The sequence below is a fragment of the Stegostoma tigrinum genome, chromosome 37 (genome assembly GCF_030684315.1).
Source record: "Stegostoma tigrinum isolate sSteTig4 chromosome 37, sSteTig4.hap1, whole genome shotgun sequence".
In the NCBI taxonomy this organism is placed as follows: domain Eukaryota; kingdom Metazoa; phylum Chordata; class Chondrichthyes; order Orectolobiformes; family Stegostomatidae; genus Stegostoma; species Stegostoma tigrinum.
The window spans coordinates 7,890,808-7,909,791 of record NC_081390.1 but is presented as its reverse complement, the minus strand read 5'-3'; the positions used below and the strand labels follow the sequence as shown (position 1 = coordinate 7,909,791).

The 18,984-nt window shown below is 42.1% G+C and overlaps 1 protein-coding gene across 7 annotated transcripts in view; it reads left to right on the top strand.

Annotated features, from left to right (window-relative positions):
• LOC125467416 (protein TBATA-like) overlaps positions 1 to 18,984 on the top strand; it is a 41,747-nt gene that overhangs the window by 6,852 nt on the left and 15,911 nt on the right. For 6 of the 7 annotated variants that reach the window (XM_048563191.2, XM_048563190.2, XM_048563189.2 and 3 more), the window contains 4 exons: positions 5,027 to 5,083; positions 7,842 to 8,095; positions 9,970 to 10,149; positions 18,144 to 18,235. In XM_048563191.2, coding sequence (XP_048419148.1) covers positions 5,037 to 5,083; positions 7,842 to 8,095; positions 9,970 to 10,149; positions 18,144 to 18,235 — 573 coding nt within the window. In that variant the 5' untranslated portion in view covers positions 5,027 to 5,036. The remainder of the gene's footprint in view (positions 1 to 5,026; positions 5,084 to 7,841; positions 8,096 to 9,969; positions 10,150 to 18,143; positions 18,236 to 18,984) is intronic. The other variant, XM_048563194.2, reaches the window with a different exon arrangement.

Here is an 18,984-nt window from a genome sequence, read left to right as displayed (position 1 = left end):
CTTATGTACAGTTCAAGTCATCTCTCCCAAATCCAAACAACCCTGTTCTGATATTTCAGCGAAGTTGATCATGTCAGAATTGACAGCATTGCTAATAATAGTGGGAGGTGGAGGAAACTGGTTCATTATAAATTGCTTGAGATGCTTCAGGGTTCTTTGGGAATTCTGGGGAGTCACCAATGATACAGCAGCATTGAACAGGGAGACTTGGGAACCTCACAAATTCCCAGTTATCCAATTCCACCCCTGGATTTGCTATACTCATGTGACAAAAATATCACATATGGAATGACTTGCATTGTGTTGCGAGGTGGTTGGAAAGAAAGATTTTACTCCAAGTATCACACTTAGGGCATTGGGGTCAGTTAGATCAATCGGATGGAATGGATGGTTTGAAATGCACAATGATGCCTATAGTGGGTTCAATTCCCACACTAGCTGAGGTTGCTATGAATGTCCTGCCTTAACACCCTCGCTCCTTACCTGAAATGTGGTTAAACTCACCATCCGTTGATGACAGAGCTGGGACTATGGTGACTTTACTAATGAAGGGCATTGATTCAGGGGCAAACTACAAAGTGGTTCCCAGAAAGGGGAATTAAGTCAGTAAGAGTCCAAGTAAGTAGACCTCCAAAAACTCTATGGTGGAATTCACAGGAGACAGGAGAAATGTTTAAACATAGAGTACCTGGAGAGTGCTCTTCTGTCACTGCAGTAATGTTTCTGCCTCTGGGCCAACACTGTCCCACTCCAGAGATTTGTCACAGCATGTCTAAACAGGATAGTTAAAATAACTGAGGAAATCCAATTAACGGATATTAAGTAAGTGAATGCAGGCAAAGTTGTAGGAATGAGAAAATCACATTGGCAAAAAGGTCAGATAAAATCATGGCATACTGTAGAAAGAATGGAGAAAATTGAGAGAGCTGTTAAACTCAAACATGCTGAGGGAAGCTGCAGAACAAAGACACAGGGAGTAGAATGGTCTTTCTGACGAATGAGTCAATTCCTGCCATTTAAGCTTTCAAATTGTGTCACATTCAGCTTTTCCTCTTAAGGATATATCATTGTCAGCAGCACAAAGGACATTCTAGTTATAAACTGACCATTATATATTTTACCTTTATATTCAGCTATTTTATCTTTAAAAATTCTTATCAAAAATACGTAGTGAGAGAATAATCTTCATATTGATGGTACTTGGTTTTTTTTGCTGAATAATCCATACAACTGCAAATGTGTCTTCAGGAGAATTTTTATAAAGCTAGAGAAAGAACTCCAAATTTCATTTTACCACATCCTGTCCGAGCTGAGAGTTATGGTTATCTTTATAGCACAAGCATTTTGCCAACTTTTCAATGTGAGTTGTGGTCTTTCAGCCATTTTTAATTTACTCGTAGGGCATGGGCTTTGCTATCTGGGCCAGCATTTACTGTCCATCTCTAATTACCCTTGAGAAGGTGGTGGTGAGCTGCTTTCTTGAGCTGCTACAGTCCATGCGCTACCAGTTGGCCCACAATTCCTGTCAGGGAGGGAGTTCCAGAATTATGACCCAGTCACAGTGAAGGAACATTCCAGCTCAGGATAGTGAGTGGCTTGGAGGGGAACTTGCAGGAGGTGGTGTTCCCATGTATCTACTGCCTTTGTCCTTGGAGATGGAAGTGGTTGTGGGTTAGGAAGGTGCTGTCTAAGGTACATTGGTGAATTTCTGCAGTGCATCTTGTAGTAGTACACAGCTGCTACTGAGCGCTAGTGGCGGATGGAGCGGATGTGATGCCAATCAAGCAGCCTGCTTTGTTCTGGATTGTAACAAACTTCTTCAGTATTTTTGGAGCTGCGTTCATCCAGGCAAGTGGTAAGTATTCCATCACACTCCTGACTTGTGCCTTTTTGATGGTGGACTTTGGGGAGACAGGAGGTGAGTTACTTGCTGCAGGATTCCTAACCTATGACCTGTACTTGTAATCACAGGACTATTTGATTACTCCAGTTCAGTTTCTGGTCAATGGTAATCCCAGGATGTTGATAGTGGGAGATTCAGTGGCGGTAATGTCACGGAGCATCAACAAACAATGGTTAGATTCTCTCTGGTTGGAGATGGTCATTGCCTGGCATTTGTATGGAGGAAATGTTACTTGCCACTTTTCACTTCGATTCCTGTTTTGCTAGAAATCCTTGACGACATGCTCAAATTCTGCTTTAATGTCAAGGGCAGTCACTGTCGCCTCGGCTTTGGAATTCAGCTCTTTTGTCTATTTTTGGAATATGGCTGTAACAAGGTCAGGAGCTGAGTGGCCCCGATGGAACCCAAACTGAGCATCAGTAAATATGTTGTTCCTAAGCAAGTGCTGCTTAGTAGCACTGTTAATGACCTCTTCCATTACTTTAGTAATTATGGATAGTAGACCAATAAGGCAGTAATTGGCCTGGTTGGATTTGTCCTGGCTTTTGTGTATAGGACAAACTTGGGAAATTTTCAACATTGTCAGGTAGTTGCCAGTGTTGTAACTGTATTGGAAGAACTTGGCCAGGGGAGTGGCAAGTCCTGGAGCACAAATCTTCAGTACTATTGCCGGAATATTGTCAGGGCCCATAGCCTTAGAATTGAGTGCCTCCGACAAGTGCTTGATATCACGTGCTTTGAATCGAATTAGCTGGAGACTGGTATCAATGATGCTGGGTCCACTGGAGGGGGCTGAGGTTGATCATCTACTTGGCACTTCTGGCTGAAAATTGCTGCGAATGCTTCAGCCTTATCATTTGCACTGATGACCTGGGCTCTTCCATCATTGAGGATGGGGATATTTGTGAAACCTCTTCCTCTAGTGAATTATTTAATTATCCATCATAATTCATGACTGGATGTGGCAAAAGCTAAGATCTGATCCATCGTGTGTGAGATTGCTTAGCTCTGTCACTGGCTAATCATGCTGTTTGGTATACAATTAGGCCTGGATCTGCTCCTGGTATGTCCTCCTGCACTCTCCATTTAACCAGGGTTGATCCCTGGCACGAGGGTAATGGTTGAGAGGGGATATGCCAGGCTATAAGGTTACAGATTGTGTAAAAATATAATACTGCTGCCTCTGATGGCCCACAGCGCTTCATGGATGCCCAGCATTAAAAGCTGGCCTATCCAGCGATGCCTTCATCCCAAGAATGAATGGAAAAAAAACTCCTCCCTGACCACTTCTGCTGGGCCTGTCCTGCTGTTGGGACTCAACATTTTCAGGGAAGGCGATGCGGGTGTGTGAGACATTGTGTGTAAGGTATGATTCAATGAGTATGTCTGTCAGGCTGTCTGTGGGATAACTCAGCCAGTATTGGCACTAGCCCTTAGATCTTAATAAGGAGGATTTTGCACAGTTGAGAGGGCTTTAATATTATACTGGCAGTATTCTTGAATCAACACAGTGATCCTTCAGTTTTTTTTCTGATCCAGTTCTGTATTGAACATGTTTTGAAGATCCCACCAGAGGGACTGCTGGAAGTGACAATTGCTACAAACCTGTTACAGTCTTAATTCACACATTCCTTCCAGTTACTGTGAAATCTTGTTATTGGGCTGTATGTTGTGGACATGTTACATTAATTGGTGTGCACTGTTTGTTAGACTTTTTCCTCCAGCTCTCAGCTTGAACATAATTTAAACTGTAACTTCAGTGAAGCCAGCTTGAGTAACAGCACAGCAAAGTCAATGAGGTTTCTAATATCTTAAAATGTGGCAGGACCAATGGTACATTCCATTCATCAATAATATTTAAGCATTGAAAACAAAATAGAGTTGAACATGAGGGTGAATTAGAGTCCAAACAAGCACAAAAAGCAAAATGAAGTGAAGGAAAGAAATATTGTTTACAGAGTGAGAAAGAGACAGGCAGAAAATTCGGGAAATACAATTAGAAGGACGTTTATGTTGTGTGTTTTCAACGGATAATTAATGTGCAAAGCTGTAAATGCTGGAAAAAGAATGGGGGAGATTGAGGCTGGAGTATCAGTGGGCAGGACAAACAGCAGACTGTTGTTTAATTAAACCCTCATTGTTATAAAACCTTATTATTTGACACATCAGTTGATCTGATCTTCCTAATGTTGTATCTTCTGTGTTTTAACAAAGAACACAAGGTTCCTGCTCAAGGTACACTTCCCAACTATTTAATGTTGGCATTGTTTGTTCCTTTCAATTATTGAATACTCTGAGCAATCATTCCGTCCTTGGTCAAAGATATCTGCTTTTCATTTCACCTCCACAAAAGTTTCCTCTGTTACCAATTTGTGACATTATAGCAACTGCACTAGAAGTCAAAGATTATTTTCATTCGATTTAATGCATTCGTGACTTAAATGGTGTCAGGTCTTATGTCATTTGCCTTCCTTTAAGAGGTTTGTTATATACTTTAACAATTTAAGATGTGTTCATTGAATATGACTGCAATTCAGGAGCCCACCTCATATCCTCAAATGTAACGTTGCGATTCCCCTCTAAAAAGGCTTCATCCCTAAATCTGTCACTAAACAGACTTCTTGAACACTGGTTAGGGAACTATTTGAATGTCAGGAGAATGAGCACTAAGACGTAATAAGTACATGAGACAACAACCCAGGATGAATCGAACTGCATTCTATACAAAATTCCAGACTCTTACATCTTCCTACCAGAGTCAATTACTGATTTCAATCCTCAGAGCCCTGGGAACCCTGCACCACATTCTTATTCCCCTGCATTAAACTGTGATTGCACCAGGAAAGGTTTAAGAAACATTTTGCTAGAACATAGTTTTCTCTCTTCAATAATGACCCTATTCCTAGATAAATCACTACAGTTAGTAATAAAAAATTAATAGTTGCATTTACTTTCTATTTATGAGAACATGCTGTATCACTGAAGGTCAGTTGCCAGTGAAATTATATTTTTAATTCTAAACTCAATTGCTCACATTGAGTACCATTTGGTTCTGTTTATATTTTCTATTCTTACTGAAGAATCTTTGTTCTTTTCTCTTTTTGCATTTCGTCATGTGCGCAGAAGTTACATAATGACTACAGCAACGAGTGAAGCTGTTGCATCCAAATGCAAGCAGGAGTGAGTATGTCGTAATGTGGGAAAACTAGGCTATTTTTGTTTCAGAGATAGTAGGAAATGCAGATGCTGGAGAATCTGAGATAACAAGGTGTAGAGCTGGATGATCACAGTAGGCCAAGCAGCATCAGACCTTGTTATCCTACACCTACACCTTGTTATCTCAGGCTATTTTCATTTTTATTCCAATCTCGATAGGTCACCACTTGTTAAAGTCACAATTTAATGCTGCACACTTTCTTGTTTTTATGCATTCTATTTAAAATCATCAACGGCAGAAACTCCTCTCAAAAGTGGAATTGGATTTTAAATCAACATCACCTAGTGGTTAATCAAAGTAGAAGTGTTCAGTTAAAGTAAACTACCAACATTTTTATTTGAGGTATAAGAACATAAGAAATAGGAGCAGGAGTAGGCCATCTGGCCCCTCGAGCCTGCTCTACTATTCAATAAGATGATGGCTGATCTATTTGTGGACTCATCTCCCTTTACTCATGGGCTCACCATAACCCTTAATTCCTTTGCTGTTCAAAAATCTATCTATCTTTGCCTTAAAAGCATTTAACGAGGGTGGTTTCAACTTCTTCACTGGGCAGGGAATTCCATAGATTCACAACTCTTTGGGTGAGGAAGTTCCTTCTCAACTCAGTCCTCAATCCGCTCCCCCTTATTTTGAGGCTATGCCCCTTAGTTCTAGTTTTACAAACTAGTGGAAACAACCTCCCTGTTTCTATCTTATCTATTCCCTTCATAATTTTATATGCTTCTAATATGATACCCCCTCATTTTCCTTAATTCCGATGAGTATAGTTCCGGACATCCCAATCTCTCCTAATAAATCAACTCTCTGAATTCCGGAATCAACCGAGTGAACATCAGGCTGTAGGCTTGCTCACCAATCTGGTGGGTTTCGTTGCAGACGTTTCGTCACCGTGCTAGGTAACTTCGTCAGCGCACCTCCGGTGAAGTACTGGGTATTTTATGCCTCAGTTTTTTTCTATTCATTTTTTCTGTGGGATGTGGGCATCGCTGGCTGGCCAGTATTTCTTGCCCATCCCCAGTTTCTCTTGAGAAGCTGGTGGTGAGCTGCCTTCTTGAGCCGCTGCTGTCCTCCTGCTGTAGGTTTACCCACAGTGCTATTAGGGTGGGAATTTGGCACTAACCCACAGATGTTAGAGAGGAGGACTTTGCAGGGTCAACAGGGCTGTTTGCACTGTTGTCTTTTCCAGTGCCTGGGCCGATGCCAGGTGACCCACCCAGTTTCATTTCTTTGAGACTCTGTAACGATTGATACAACTGAATGGCTTGCTTGGCCATTTCAGAGGGCAGTCAAGAGTCAGCCACATTGCGGCGGGTCTAGAGTCACATGCAGGCCAGATCAGTAGATTCTTAGCTCCAGACTTTTTTAAAAATTCAAATTCCAGCATCTGCCATGGTGGGATTTGAACCCAGGACCCCAGAACATCAGCTCAGGAACCAGGTATTACCACGTAGTGTGAGATACAAACCACTACACCCCATATACACTCCACTACAGAGGAAACCCAGAAGTGAGGCAACCCATCACACGGACCCCAGAGTTTAAAAACCAGGCGGGAAGACACTGATGCTTCATCAGAGGCCGCACTGAGGATATTACCAAGCATGGTAACAAAATGTCTGTGGAACAACAAACCAGCTTGGAGAGCCAACCAGCCTCAATAGCATTGCATTAGTTCCAGTAATCATCTCAAAAACTCTAGTGAATACCCTCTGTAACCCCTCCTGTGCCAGTACATTCTTTGTCAAGTAAGGAGACCAAATGGAGTGAAGCACTCTTACCTATTATCTGCATTTTTTGAGTCATCATGTTTTTCTAAGTTTATTTTCCTAACATTAAAATGTTTGTCCAACATTATTTACTGATACAACAACTTGCATCTATACAGCAGATTCAAGATAGTTAGTGTGCCAAGAATGTGTGAATATGAACTGGAATCAGAGTAAAATAATGTCATGGAGAACTGTTAATTTTCTGTTTCTAATGCATCTTAAGCACGTGGCCATGTTACTTCTGTCTTCCTCTTTATGTCAGTCTGTTCCTACCCAATTCAGAAAGCCGTTCAAAGTGGAGAAATCTGCTTTTATAGATTTCCACAATGCATATCCACACTCCGTGGTATTTTTCCAAATCTTTTCCACGTGCTTGAACTGTCATTAATTCTATGAGTTCTTCCATCAGTTATTAATTGGTCATCCTCAGAAATAAAACAATATTATCGGGATAAAAGCTGAACAAAATATTGGCTAGTTATAGAAGGATTATTGGTGCGATTTAAGTCTTACAGAATTGAAATAATAACGCATGGTCAAAACTCTGTGTTATACAGCACTTTGTTGGAATACATTATCCCAGTCATTTCACAGGGCCACTGTCAAAGAGAAATTGACAAGATTAGAACAGGTCATCAATAGCTTGTTCAAGAAGATAGATATTAAAGATTATTTCAATGGGAGTCAAAGAGGAAGTAAAATTGGACTTGTACAAGAGGCCAGAATTGAATGATCACTCTCAGAGGGTTATGAGGCAGAGAAAAGTTGGAGTTGGGCAGAAATGGATCTCTGGAGGGAATTTAATAATGAGGATGAGGTTATTTAAATGTTGCACGCTTTTGTTAAAGTGGGGATCGTTTCGATTTCTGCTTCCTTACAATACAAGTTGAAATTTGTACAATTCATTCATGGATATTTATTTGTCATTGAATCTATTTCTTTCTGAAAGTGCTGAGAAGGCATCAATAAAAGAAATAATGGAGAAATTAGGGCAACCAGTGACAGATCCATTCATGAACAAGGACGAGCATAAGACGATGGACAAATTGGGCACTGTGCCTCTTAATTCCCTCCTCCGCTTCAGTGTTGATGCCGAAAGGCCACAGTCCAAACCAAAGAGCAGTTCACGTTTTGGAAGGCTCAGTTACCATTCCTTTTTCTCCCGGCATAACCCACATCCTCACCGAGTAAAACACATCAATGGTAAGACCCATTTGTAAGTGTATAATTTGCAATGCTATACAATTTAGACAACATTGAAGATCCATTTATCTTAACATATCTGTCTATAAAGTAAATATATTCACACCATAAAAGATTTCAGAGTCTTTGTTTCTCCATGCTACATGCTATTTTATTCCTCGTTGATTGCTGTTTGCATGAGGAAGAATGATTTGGTTATGCTAAATTTGCATTACAATGCATTACCATAACCCGGTAATTACCGCACATTCAACTCTGTGTTAGAATTACAGGCATCTCTGCCATTGATCTAGATAAACTAGGGCGGCATGGTGGCACAGTGGCACAGTGGTTAGCACTGCTGCCTCACATCACCAGGGACCTCAGTTCAATTCCAGCCTCGGGCGACTGTCTGTGTGGAGTTTGCACAATCTCCCCGTGTCTGCGTGGGTTTCCTCCGGGCGCTCTGGTTTCCTCCCACAGTCCAAAGATGTGCAGGTTAGGTGGGTTCACTGTGCTAAATTGCCTGCAGTGTTCAGGGATGTGTAGGTTATAGGGGTATGGGTCTGGGTGGGATGTTCTGAGGGTCAGTATGGATTCATTGGGCTGAAGGGCCTGTTTCTACACTGTAGGGATTCTGTGAAATGTGAAATGCTGCATTTTGGAAAGGCAAATCAGAGTAGGATGTATACACTTGATGACAGGGTCCTGAACAGAGACCATGGATTGCAGGCTCGCAGTTCCTTGAAAGTGCAGTTGCCGGTAGACAGGGTAATGAAGACGGCATTTGGCACACAGCGCATGCCTTTATTGATTAATGCATTGACTGTAGGAGTTGGGAGGTCATTTTGTGGCTGTTCAGGATATTGGTTACGCCATTTTTGGAATACTGTGTTCAACTCTAGCCTCCCTTCTACAGGAAAGGTGTTGTTAAACTTGAAAAAGGTTCAGAAAAGATTTACAAGAATATTGCAAGGGTTGGATGGTCTGAGTTCTAGGGAGAGGCTGAATAGGCTGGGGCTATTTTCCTTGGAGCGTCAGAGGCTGAGGGGTGACCTTATAAAGATTTATAAAATCATGAGGGGCATGGATAGGATGAATAGCCAAGGTCTTTTCCCCAGGGTAGGGGAGTGCAAAACCAGGGGGCATAGGTTCAAGGTGAGGGGGGAGAAAATGTTAAAAGGGACATGAGGGGCAATATTTTCACCCCGAAGGTGACGTGTACGGACCGAGCTGCCAGAGGAAGTGGTGGAGGCTAGTATGATTATTACATTTAAAAGTCATCTGAATGGGTATATAAACGGGAAGGGCTTTTTAAACAGGGACACGGGCCAAATGGGACTAGATTAATTTAGAATATCTGGTCAGCATGGACAAGTTGGACCAAAAGGTCTGTGCGTCTTTATGATTCTAAGTGGATTAATATCTGTTTTACATTAGTGAAACTTTCAATGGACATGATCATTATCAGTGACACATCTGATATCTATCTGGCCAGATAATTCATGCTGTCCAATTTCAAAAAGTGGCAAGTCAACCAGATCTTTAACTATTATTCAAATGTTATGCCTTTGGACCTTTAATTTTCTATAAAACCAAGTATTTTTATACAGATATCCGACTTAAATGTAAATGATAAGTAGAAAGACTTTGGGAGTTGTACGAAAGTTGCAAGTATTGGTATTAGTTACAGATGGAAAATGCTATTCTCTGAGTAATGTTTCCTAGATCCCTCAATGTATTATAAAATTCTAGTGATGCAATGGCAGCCAGGAGGTCTGAGTTCAAATTCCACCTACCCCAGACATGCATTGTAACATGCACAATCAGGTTGATTTAAAAATCTCTCAAATCAAATTCAGGATGGTCTCTTTCCAACTCTTCTCTTTTTAAAGGTCTGAATGGAAATCCTGTTTGTGCAGTCAATGATGATTGGTACGTTAACACTCCACTCTCTCCTCATCCGTTGATAAAGAGTCAGTTTCCAAAGACAATCCTAGGAAGGCTTGGATTACCTATCAGTATCTATCAATGTAATCCATTTGATGACAGAAATATCCCAAAGTTTGCTGTAGGTATGTATTGCCTTTATTGTGTGAATGCATGCTGTAATTTTCTTCGAAAAAGCTCAGAAGAAATAGTAAAGATTTTCATGTATTTAATAATTAAAGTCAGGAAACATTTCCTGAGGCTGTGACAGAGGTATTTTAGCCTTATATGCCCATTGTTTTGTCCATTGCATGCTGCAGTGGGGGAACATCATCTCATCTTCACACTAGGCACTTTACAGCCTTCTGGGCATAATATTGATTTCAACAGCTTGAAATTGTCAACCCATTCCTTCCCTTTCTTTTAGCTTTACTTCTTACATTCTCTGTCACCATGTCTTGTCTCCCCTCTCTGCAACCCAGTAAAACTGTCTGTTCTTCCCAGACTGGCATTTAGACACACCATTGTTCTGCTATTCTCACATTGTGATCACTTAATCTGAACTATCAACATCCTTTCTCCCCCAGCACTCTGCCCTTCCCCACCACCATCCCCAACTGTTGCATAGCTGCCTCCACACTTCACATCAGCTCCGATGAAGAATCATCTCGACTCAAAACGTTAACTTGCTTTCAGACACACAGTCATCTCCAGCAATTTTTGATTTCATTACAGATTCCAGCATCTGCAGTAATTTGCTCCTACATCTTAGTCTTTTGTTTGTTCAGCCACTGGATTTGAACCTCACTGTCCAGGTCAGCACCTACTGCCCATCCTCAATTTCTTTTGAGGAGGCGATGGTGAGCTGTCTTCTTGAATTGCTCCAGTTCATGCGGTTTAGGCGAATCCAAAGTGCTAAATTAAAACCGAAAGAACTGTGGACGCTGTAATGGAACAAAATCAGAAGCTGCTGGAAAATCTTAGCAGGCCTGGCAGCATGTGTGAAGGGAAAAAACAGTTAATGTTTGGGGTCCGGTGACCCTTCCTCAGAACAGAACTGGGGGTGCTGCCAGACCTGCTGAGCTTTTCCAGCAACTTCTGTTTTTAATCCAAAGTGCTATTGGAAGGAAAATTCCTGTATTTTGACCCAGCAACAGTGAAGGAACAGTGATTCCACCCTCATGACAGGATGATATGCACCTCAGAGAGAAACTTGTAGTTGATGATGTTTGTGTGCATCTGCTGCTTTGGCCATAGAGGTGCTACAGGTTGTAGATTTGGAAGCAGTCAGTCAGGAATTGGACTGTTACCTGAAAAGGAAGAATGTGCAGGACTACAAGGAGAAGGTGGGAGAATGACATTAAGTGAGTTGTTATTCAATTCAACATAGTCAAAATTGACTGAACGCAACCTTCTGGGGCTGTAGCATTTCTGTGATTTTATTGTGAGTTTGACTGGTAGAATAAATTTAAAATTAACAAAACAAAATGTTCATATTGTGGAATGGATCTTGCAAGAAATCCAAAGGTGTTTATTAATGTGAGAGATAGTAGGAACTGCAGATGCTGGAGAATCTGAGATAACAAGGTGTAGAACTGGACAAACACAGCAGGCCAAGTAGCATCAGAGGAACAGGAAGGCTGACACTTCGGGCCTAGGCCCTTTCAGAGAAGGGTCTAGGCCCAAAGCAGCTGCCTTCCTGCTCCTCTGATGCTGCTTTGCCTACTGTGTTCGCCCAACTCTACACCTCCTTATCCATGTTTATTGATGTGTTGCATATGTGTTCAAATAGGTCACATGTAAACTAGGTAAGTGCGTTGCTCAGTTACATGAGCTTTTGGCAGAGTCAACTTCCCAAAGTCTTCTTGAAGAGGTACAGTGTGGTTATTAAGTGTGCAGTGTGACAGTTGCAACACAAGAAAATTGACCAGTCCCCACAGTTGTGTCAAACTGTGATCGAACCGGATGTTCAGTTGTGGAGCGCTGACTCACAAGGAACAATAATATCATAGCATGAGCCCTTTGGAGAGATCTGGCACTGCCAAGAGTTTTGATGATACTTAGTGGAATAGAGAAAATAAGCCTTAAAAATATATTTTCTAATACACAGGCTGTGAAAAATGTTGGCAGAGGTTCGGAATTGTAGGGGACACCAAGATGTTTCCACAGGTTTAAAAGGTTGCCATGACAATTGATTTACTGTCTCTACACTCAGTAAAAGCAAAAGCAGCAAGTAACAATGAAAACTTGAGTTAGTATTCTGGAAGTTTACGAGAAAAAAGGTTGAGAACACTTCCTAACTGTCATGTAATTATGACCAAGTATATTTAAAATTGAACCTCTATTAGAAAGCACACATCACTCAAATTTCATTTAACATTGTCTGTAATCATAAATTCCCCAAATTGATCTAAATTCTATGTAAATTTTTAAATCCATTTTTAACAACAATTGTTTGTGAAAAAGGCTAAGCTTCTGATATAAAATGTCTTCAAAGTATGGTCAAAAATGCCTGTGTGTGTGTGTGTGTGTGTGTGTGTGTGTGTGAAAGAGAGAGTTTGTGTGTGTCTATAGTGGCTCTGTGCTACATACACTGTTGTGATGATGAGGAAGTGGCTGGTGTGCTTGGGTTTACATTGATTATTTCATTATGGGATGAGCATGCAGTTACATTGTTAGTGTGCATTGGTCCATTCTCCGTAAGTGTACTGTGAGAATCTTCATCCCATGACAACTGCCTGGTGTATGTGTGAAACTCCAGTGGTCAAATCTGAAAGTCAAAGTTGTAGCTTTTGAGTGAATTCTGTAATTTTCCTGAGTAAACAGTGGGAATGACTTGTATTTATAGAGCTGACCAGAAGATACATGAAGACAGAGTGGTAGACGTTGTCTTCATGGAGTTTAACAGGGCCTTGGACAAGGCTCCACATGGTAGACCGAAGTAGTAAGGTTCGATCACTAGGGATCCAGGAAGACAAAGGCAATTGGTCACAAAATTGGCTTGATGGTAGGTCGTGGTGGAGGGCTATTGTTCAGGCTGGAGGCTTGTGACTGGCGGTGTGCCACAAGGATCGATGCTGACTCTACTGTCGTTCCTCATTTACATAAACAATTTGGATGAGAATACAGCAAGTTTGCTGACAACAGCAAAACTGGTGGTATAGTGGACAGAGAAGAAGGTTATCTAAGACTATGACAGGATCTTGATCAACTGGGCCAGTGGTCCGAGGAATGGTAGATGGAGTTTAATTTAGATGAAGGCGAGGTGTTGCATGTTGGTAAGAGAAATCAGGGCAGGACTTACACAGTTAATAGTAGGGCCCCTGGGGGCGTGATGTTGAGCAGAGAGACCTAGGGGTTCAGGTACATAGTTCTTTGAAGGTAGACAGGGTAGTGTATAAGGCTTTTGGCACATTTGCCTTCATCAGTCAGGAGCTCGGATGTCATGTAAAGCCACATTGGGAGTATTGCTAGAATTTTGGCAGCCCTCCTGTAGAAAGGATGTTATTAAACTGGAAAAGGCACAAAAAAAAACTTCTGAGGATATTACTGAGATCGGAGTTATAAGGAGAGGGCTAGATAGGCTGGAACTTTTATCCCTGGAGCTGAGGGGTGAGCTAATAGAGGTTTATAAAATCATGAGGGACATAGGCAAGATGAATAGCTAAGGTCTTTTCCCTAGGGTAGGAGAGTCCAAAGCTAGATGTGAACAGGACCTAAGCAGTAATTTTTTCACACGGAGTGCAGTGTGTGTATGGAATGATCTGCCAGTGGAAGTGATACAGGCTGGTACAATTACAGCCAAATAGACATTTAGACTGGGATTTGGATGGGAAAGGTTTAGAGGGACCTGAGCCAAATGCAGGCAAATGAGACTAGCTCATTTTAGGAAACCTGGTGAGTGTGGATGATTTGAGCTGAAGGATCTGTTTCTGTACTGACCCTATGACGCTCGAGTATAACAGTTGACACAATGGAAGCAGACGTGACACACAAATTGTGCACATCTCGGTTTCACAAACAGAAATGAGACAAAAAATTAGACAACCTGTTTGCTTTTTTCAAATAAGAATGACATTGGTTAATGAATAAAAGTTGACTGGGAACACTGGGAGAAGTTGCCCATTCTCCAAATAACACCATTCTCTTCCACCTTGGCTCACCATTTCATCCAGAAGCCTGGAGACCCCAGTACTACACTGAAATGTGAGCCTAGATTACTGATTCAAATCTCTGGCGTGGGATTTATGCTGAAGATCTATTTCTGAACCAAGACTTTGAAAGGGAGCTGATGGTCCAGTGGTACCATTGCTAGACGAATAATCCTGAAAACTCAGATAACATTCTAGGAATCTGTGTTCAAATTCTGCCACGGCAGATGGTGGAATTTGAATTCAATCTTTTAAAAATCTGGAATTAAGAATCCACTGATGACTACAAAATCATTGTCGATTATCAGAATAAAACATCTGATTCACAAATTCCCTCCAGGAAAAGAAATCTGCCATCCTCACCTGGTCTGGCCTACATGTGACTCCAGACCCACAGCAATGTGGTTGACTCTCAATTGCCCTCTGAAATGGTCCAGCAAGCCACTCAGTTGTACTACTTGTTACAAAGTCTCAAAGAAATGAAACCAGACCTTACCTAGCATTGGCTTAGGGACCAGAAATGACAATGATAAAATTCCAGCCCTGTCTGGCTACGTCCTTCCCACTACTGTCTGGGGGTTAGTGCCAAAATTGGGAGAGTTGTCTCACAGATGAGTCAAGCAACAGTCTGACATAATTATACACATGGAATCATACCTCACAGACAATTTCCCCAACAGCACCATTATCATCCCTGGATATGACCTTTCCCAATGGCACGACAGAGCAAGCAGACGTGGTGACACAGTGGTGTACAGGTGGAGGGAATTGCCCTGGGAGTCCTTAACATTTGCTGTGGACCTTATGAAGTCTCTTAGCTTCAGGTTAAACATGGGCAAGGAAACTGTCTGTTGTTTGCTATGTACTATGCTCTCTCAGCTGATGAATCAGTTCTCCTCCGTGTTGAACAACACTTAAAGAAAGCTCTGAGGATGGCAAGGGCACAAAATGTACTCTGGGTGAGGGATTTCAATGTCCATCACCAACAGTGGCTTGGCAGCAGTATGACTGATCGAGCTGGTCAGCTACTAAAGGACATAGCTGCTAGACTGGGTCTGCGGCAGGTGGTGAGGGAACCAACAAGAGGGAAAAAAGTTCCTGACCTCATCCTCACCAACCTGCCAGCTGCAGATGTACCCGTCTATGGCAGTATCAGCAAGAGTGACAGTCCCTGTGGAGACCAAGTCCCACCTTCACATTGAGAACACCTTCCATCATGTTGTGTGGCACTATCACTGAGCCTAATGGGACAGACTTTGCACAGATCTAGCAATTCAAGACTGGGCATCCATGAGGCACTGGGGCCATCAACAGCAGCAGAATTGTACTCCAGCACAATCTGTAACCTCATGGCCCAGCATATCTCCCACTCAACCATCACCATCAAGCAATGGGATCAACCCTGGTTCTATGAAGACTGCTGGAGAGCACACCAAGAGCAGCACCAGATATACCTGAAAATGAGGTGTCAAACTGGTGAAGTTACAAAACAGGACTACCTGTTTGCCAAAGAATAACAGCAAGTAATAGACAGATTCCACATGGATCAGATTAAAGCTCTATAGTCCTGCTACATCCAACTGTGAATGATGGTGGATAATTAAACAACTCAATGGAGGAGGAGACTCCATAAATATCCCCATCCTCAATGATGGCCTAACGCATTATTGCAAAAGATAAGGCTGAAAGTTTCGCAAAAAGCTTAATCAGGAAGTGTCAAGTGGATGATCCAACCCAGCCTCCTATGTGGTCCCCAATGTAACATGTACCAATTCGATTCACTTCACAAGATATAAAGAAATGATTGGAGACATTCCAGCATTAGTACTGATGACTGGTGCTCCGGAACATGTCACTCCCTCAACCAAGCTGTTCCAGTACAGTTACAGCACCGGTATCTACCCGACAATGTAGAAAATTGCCAGAGTATGTCTTGTACACAAAAAGCAGGACAAATCCAACCCGGCTGATTACCACCCCATCAGTCTCCTCTCGACCATTAGTAAAGTGATGGAAGGTGTCAGTGACAGAGCTATCAAGCAGCACCTGCTCAGCAATAACCTGCTCAGTGATGCCCAGTTTGGGTTCCCCCAGAGCCACTCCGCTCCTGACCTCATTACAGCCTTGGTTCAAACATGAGTAAAAGAGCTGAATTCCAGAGGTGAGGTGAGAGTGACAGCCCTTAATATCAAGGCTGCATTCGATGGAGTGTGGAATCTAGGAGCCCTGGCAGGTGTTCATCAGAGCAGTGTCCAAGGCACAACCATCTTCAGCTGCTTCATCAATGACCTTCCTTCCATCATAAGGTCGGAAGTGGGAATGTTTGCTAATGATTGTATAACGTTCATCACCATTTGTGACTCCTCAGATACTGAAGCAGTCCATGTTCACATGCAAAAAAATCTGGACACCATCCAGACTTCTGCTGCCAAGTGATAAGCACATTCATGCCACACAAATGCCAGGCAATGGCCATCCCCAATAAGATACAATCTAACCCTGGCTCTTAATATTCATTCCATCACTGAATTCCCCCACCTTCTACATCTTGGGAATTACCACTGACCAGAAACTCTATTGGATTCATCACATAAACACAGTGGCTACAACAGCTGGTCAGAAGCTCGGAATAGTGTGAAGAGTAACTCACCTCCTGCCTCCCCAAAGTCTGTCCACCATTTACAAGGCACAAGTCGGGAATGTGATGGAATACTTCGCATTTGCCTGCATGAGTGCAGCTTCAAGAACATTCAACTAGCTTCAGATTATCCAGGACAATCCACAAACATCCACTCCCCCAATTTCTGATGCTCAGTAGCGGCAGTGTTCAGTATCCACAAGACGCACCGCAGGAATTCACTAAAATCATAAAGTAGCACCTTCAAAACACAAAACCACTTCCATCTAGAAGGACAAGGGCAGCATGGGAGCCTTGCAAATGCAAGCCCCCCTCCAATATACTTTAATCATGACACGGGAATAAATCACTAATCCTTCACTGTCGCTGGGTCAAAATCTTGGAATTACCTCCCCAACCTGCAGTGCATGGGCTGCAGCGGCTCAAGAAGGCAGCTCACCACCACCTTCTAAAGCCAATTCGAGAAGTGCAATAAATGCTGGTTCAGCCATCAATGCCCACATGCCACGAGTGAATAAAAGAAAGTGTAAACAAACTATTGTTACCTCTTTATGTAGTAAAGCCTTGACAGGTCAGATCCAAATTGAGGAAAGCGAGTTTTATTTACTCAGTGGCTAAACTGGCAAATAGTCAATGGGAAAAGTAAAGGATGAAATGACCGTGACCATGAATTCCTCTTGGACTTGAGGGGCAATTTCTTTTACACAGAGGGTGGTTGGCATGTGGAATGAACTTCCTGATGAAGTGGCGACTGTGGGCACAGTTACAGCATTCAAGAGACACTTAGATAAGTACACGAATAGGACAGTGTAGGAGCGATATAGGCCAGCAGCCGGTAGGTGGGACTAGTTTAGTCTGGCATTATATTCGGCATGGACTGGTTGGACTGAACAGTCTGTTTCCATGCTGTATAACTTTACGATATTGTAAGATAACATGGAATCTAATCGATTGATTAAATAGTCACAAATTTAGCTGAATTGCCCTGCTGCAAACCAAATATTTGCTCTTAATTACTAACACACTTCAAATTATTATTTAGCCGATGACGATACTCAGTTTGAGTGAATATCCAAAACACAAATGTTAAATTGGCGATGCTTATTGGTGATTTAGTGCTCATCTTGATACTAAAAGACCTCTGGTCGAAAGTGTCAAAAAGCAAATTTCATTTTGCAGGTCAAGATCAATTCCCCAGTGCCTGGCATTAGGGGTCATATGCGGAAGATAATTCAACGAATGGATCTTGATCATTGCCTGAGAATTCTGACATGCTGCGTGCAATTTGCATCGGGTATGTTCACTTTTACTTGTGATGCCAAAGTAATCAAGAAGGCTTTACTTATTTCAGAACCATTGTCTGAAGCTTGGCGCGATGAACTGCGGGAGTTCACCTCCAGAGCCTGTCTCCTGGCGCCTAACCAGCCTGAAGAACAGAAGGAGGTCAGTGCTTTATAAATCATGAGCATTGCCATAGCTTTGCAGAACTGTTATAGATAGCCATATGGTAGTACAAAGCATGTATTGTTGAAATAGAGACACATTGTCAAAGCTTATCTTGCTGTCACTGGAAGAGAATTGCAGGGATACCAACTCAAAAAAAGGCACAACAATTTACACAGCATTAGAAGAGAATGCTAATTGATTTACAGATGGCCTCTGATTGGTAGAGTTAGCAAGAACAGCAGATACTGGAGTCGGAGATAACATAGTGTGGAGCTGAAGGAACACAGCAGGGCAGGCAGCATCGGAGGGGTAGGAAAGTTGACATTTTGAGTCGGGATCCTTCTTCTTCAGAAGAAGAAGCTTTCTGAAAAAGGGTCCCGACCCAAAACGTCAACTTTCCTGCTCCTCTGATACTGCCTGGCCTCTTGTGTTCCTCCAGCTCCACATTGTGTTATCTGTGATTGGTAGAGTTGTCACGGAGGATTCACCAGGGAACATTTGATTGCCAAATGCCAAATGTTTTTATTCTCATGGATGATTGCATAAAGCTTGAAACTCTCAAAAGAAAGATTATTGGAAGCAGAAACCTACAAGGGGCAAATGTAGAAATTCCAACAAAAAATGTTGCATTAGGGACAACACATTACCACAGTTAAGTATTTCTGGCCAGTGAATCATTCTCTGCATCTCTGTACTCTCTATCTTTTAAATAATACAGCCACTTAGCAAGAAAGTGAGGAGGCAAT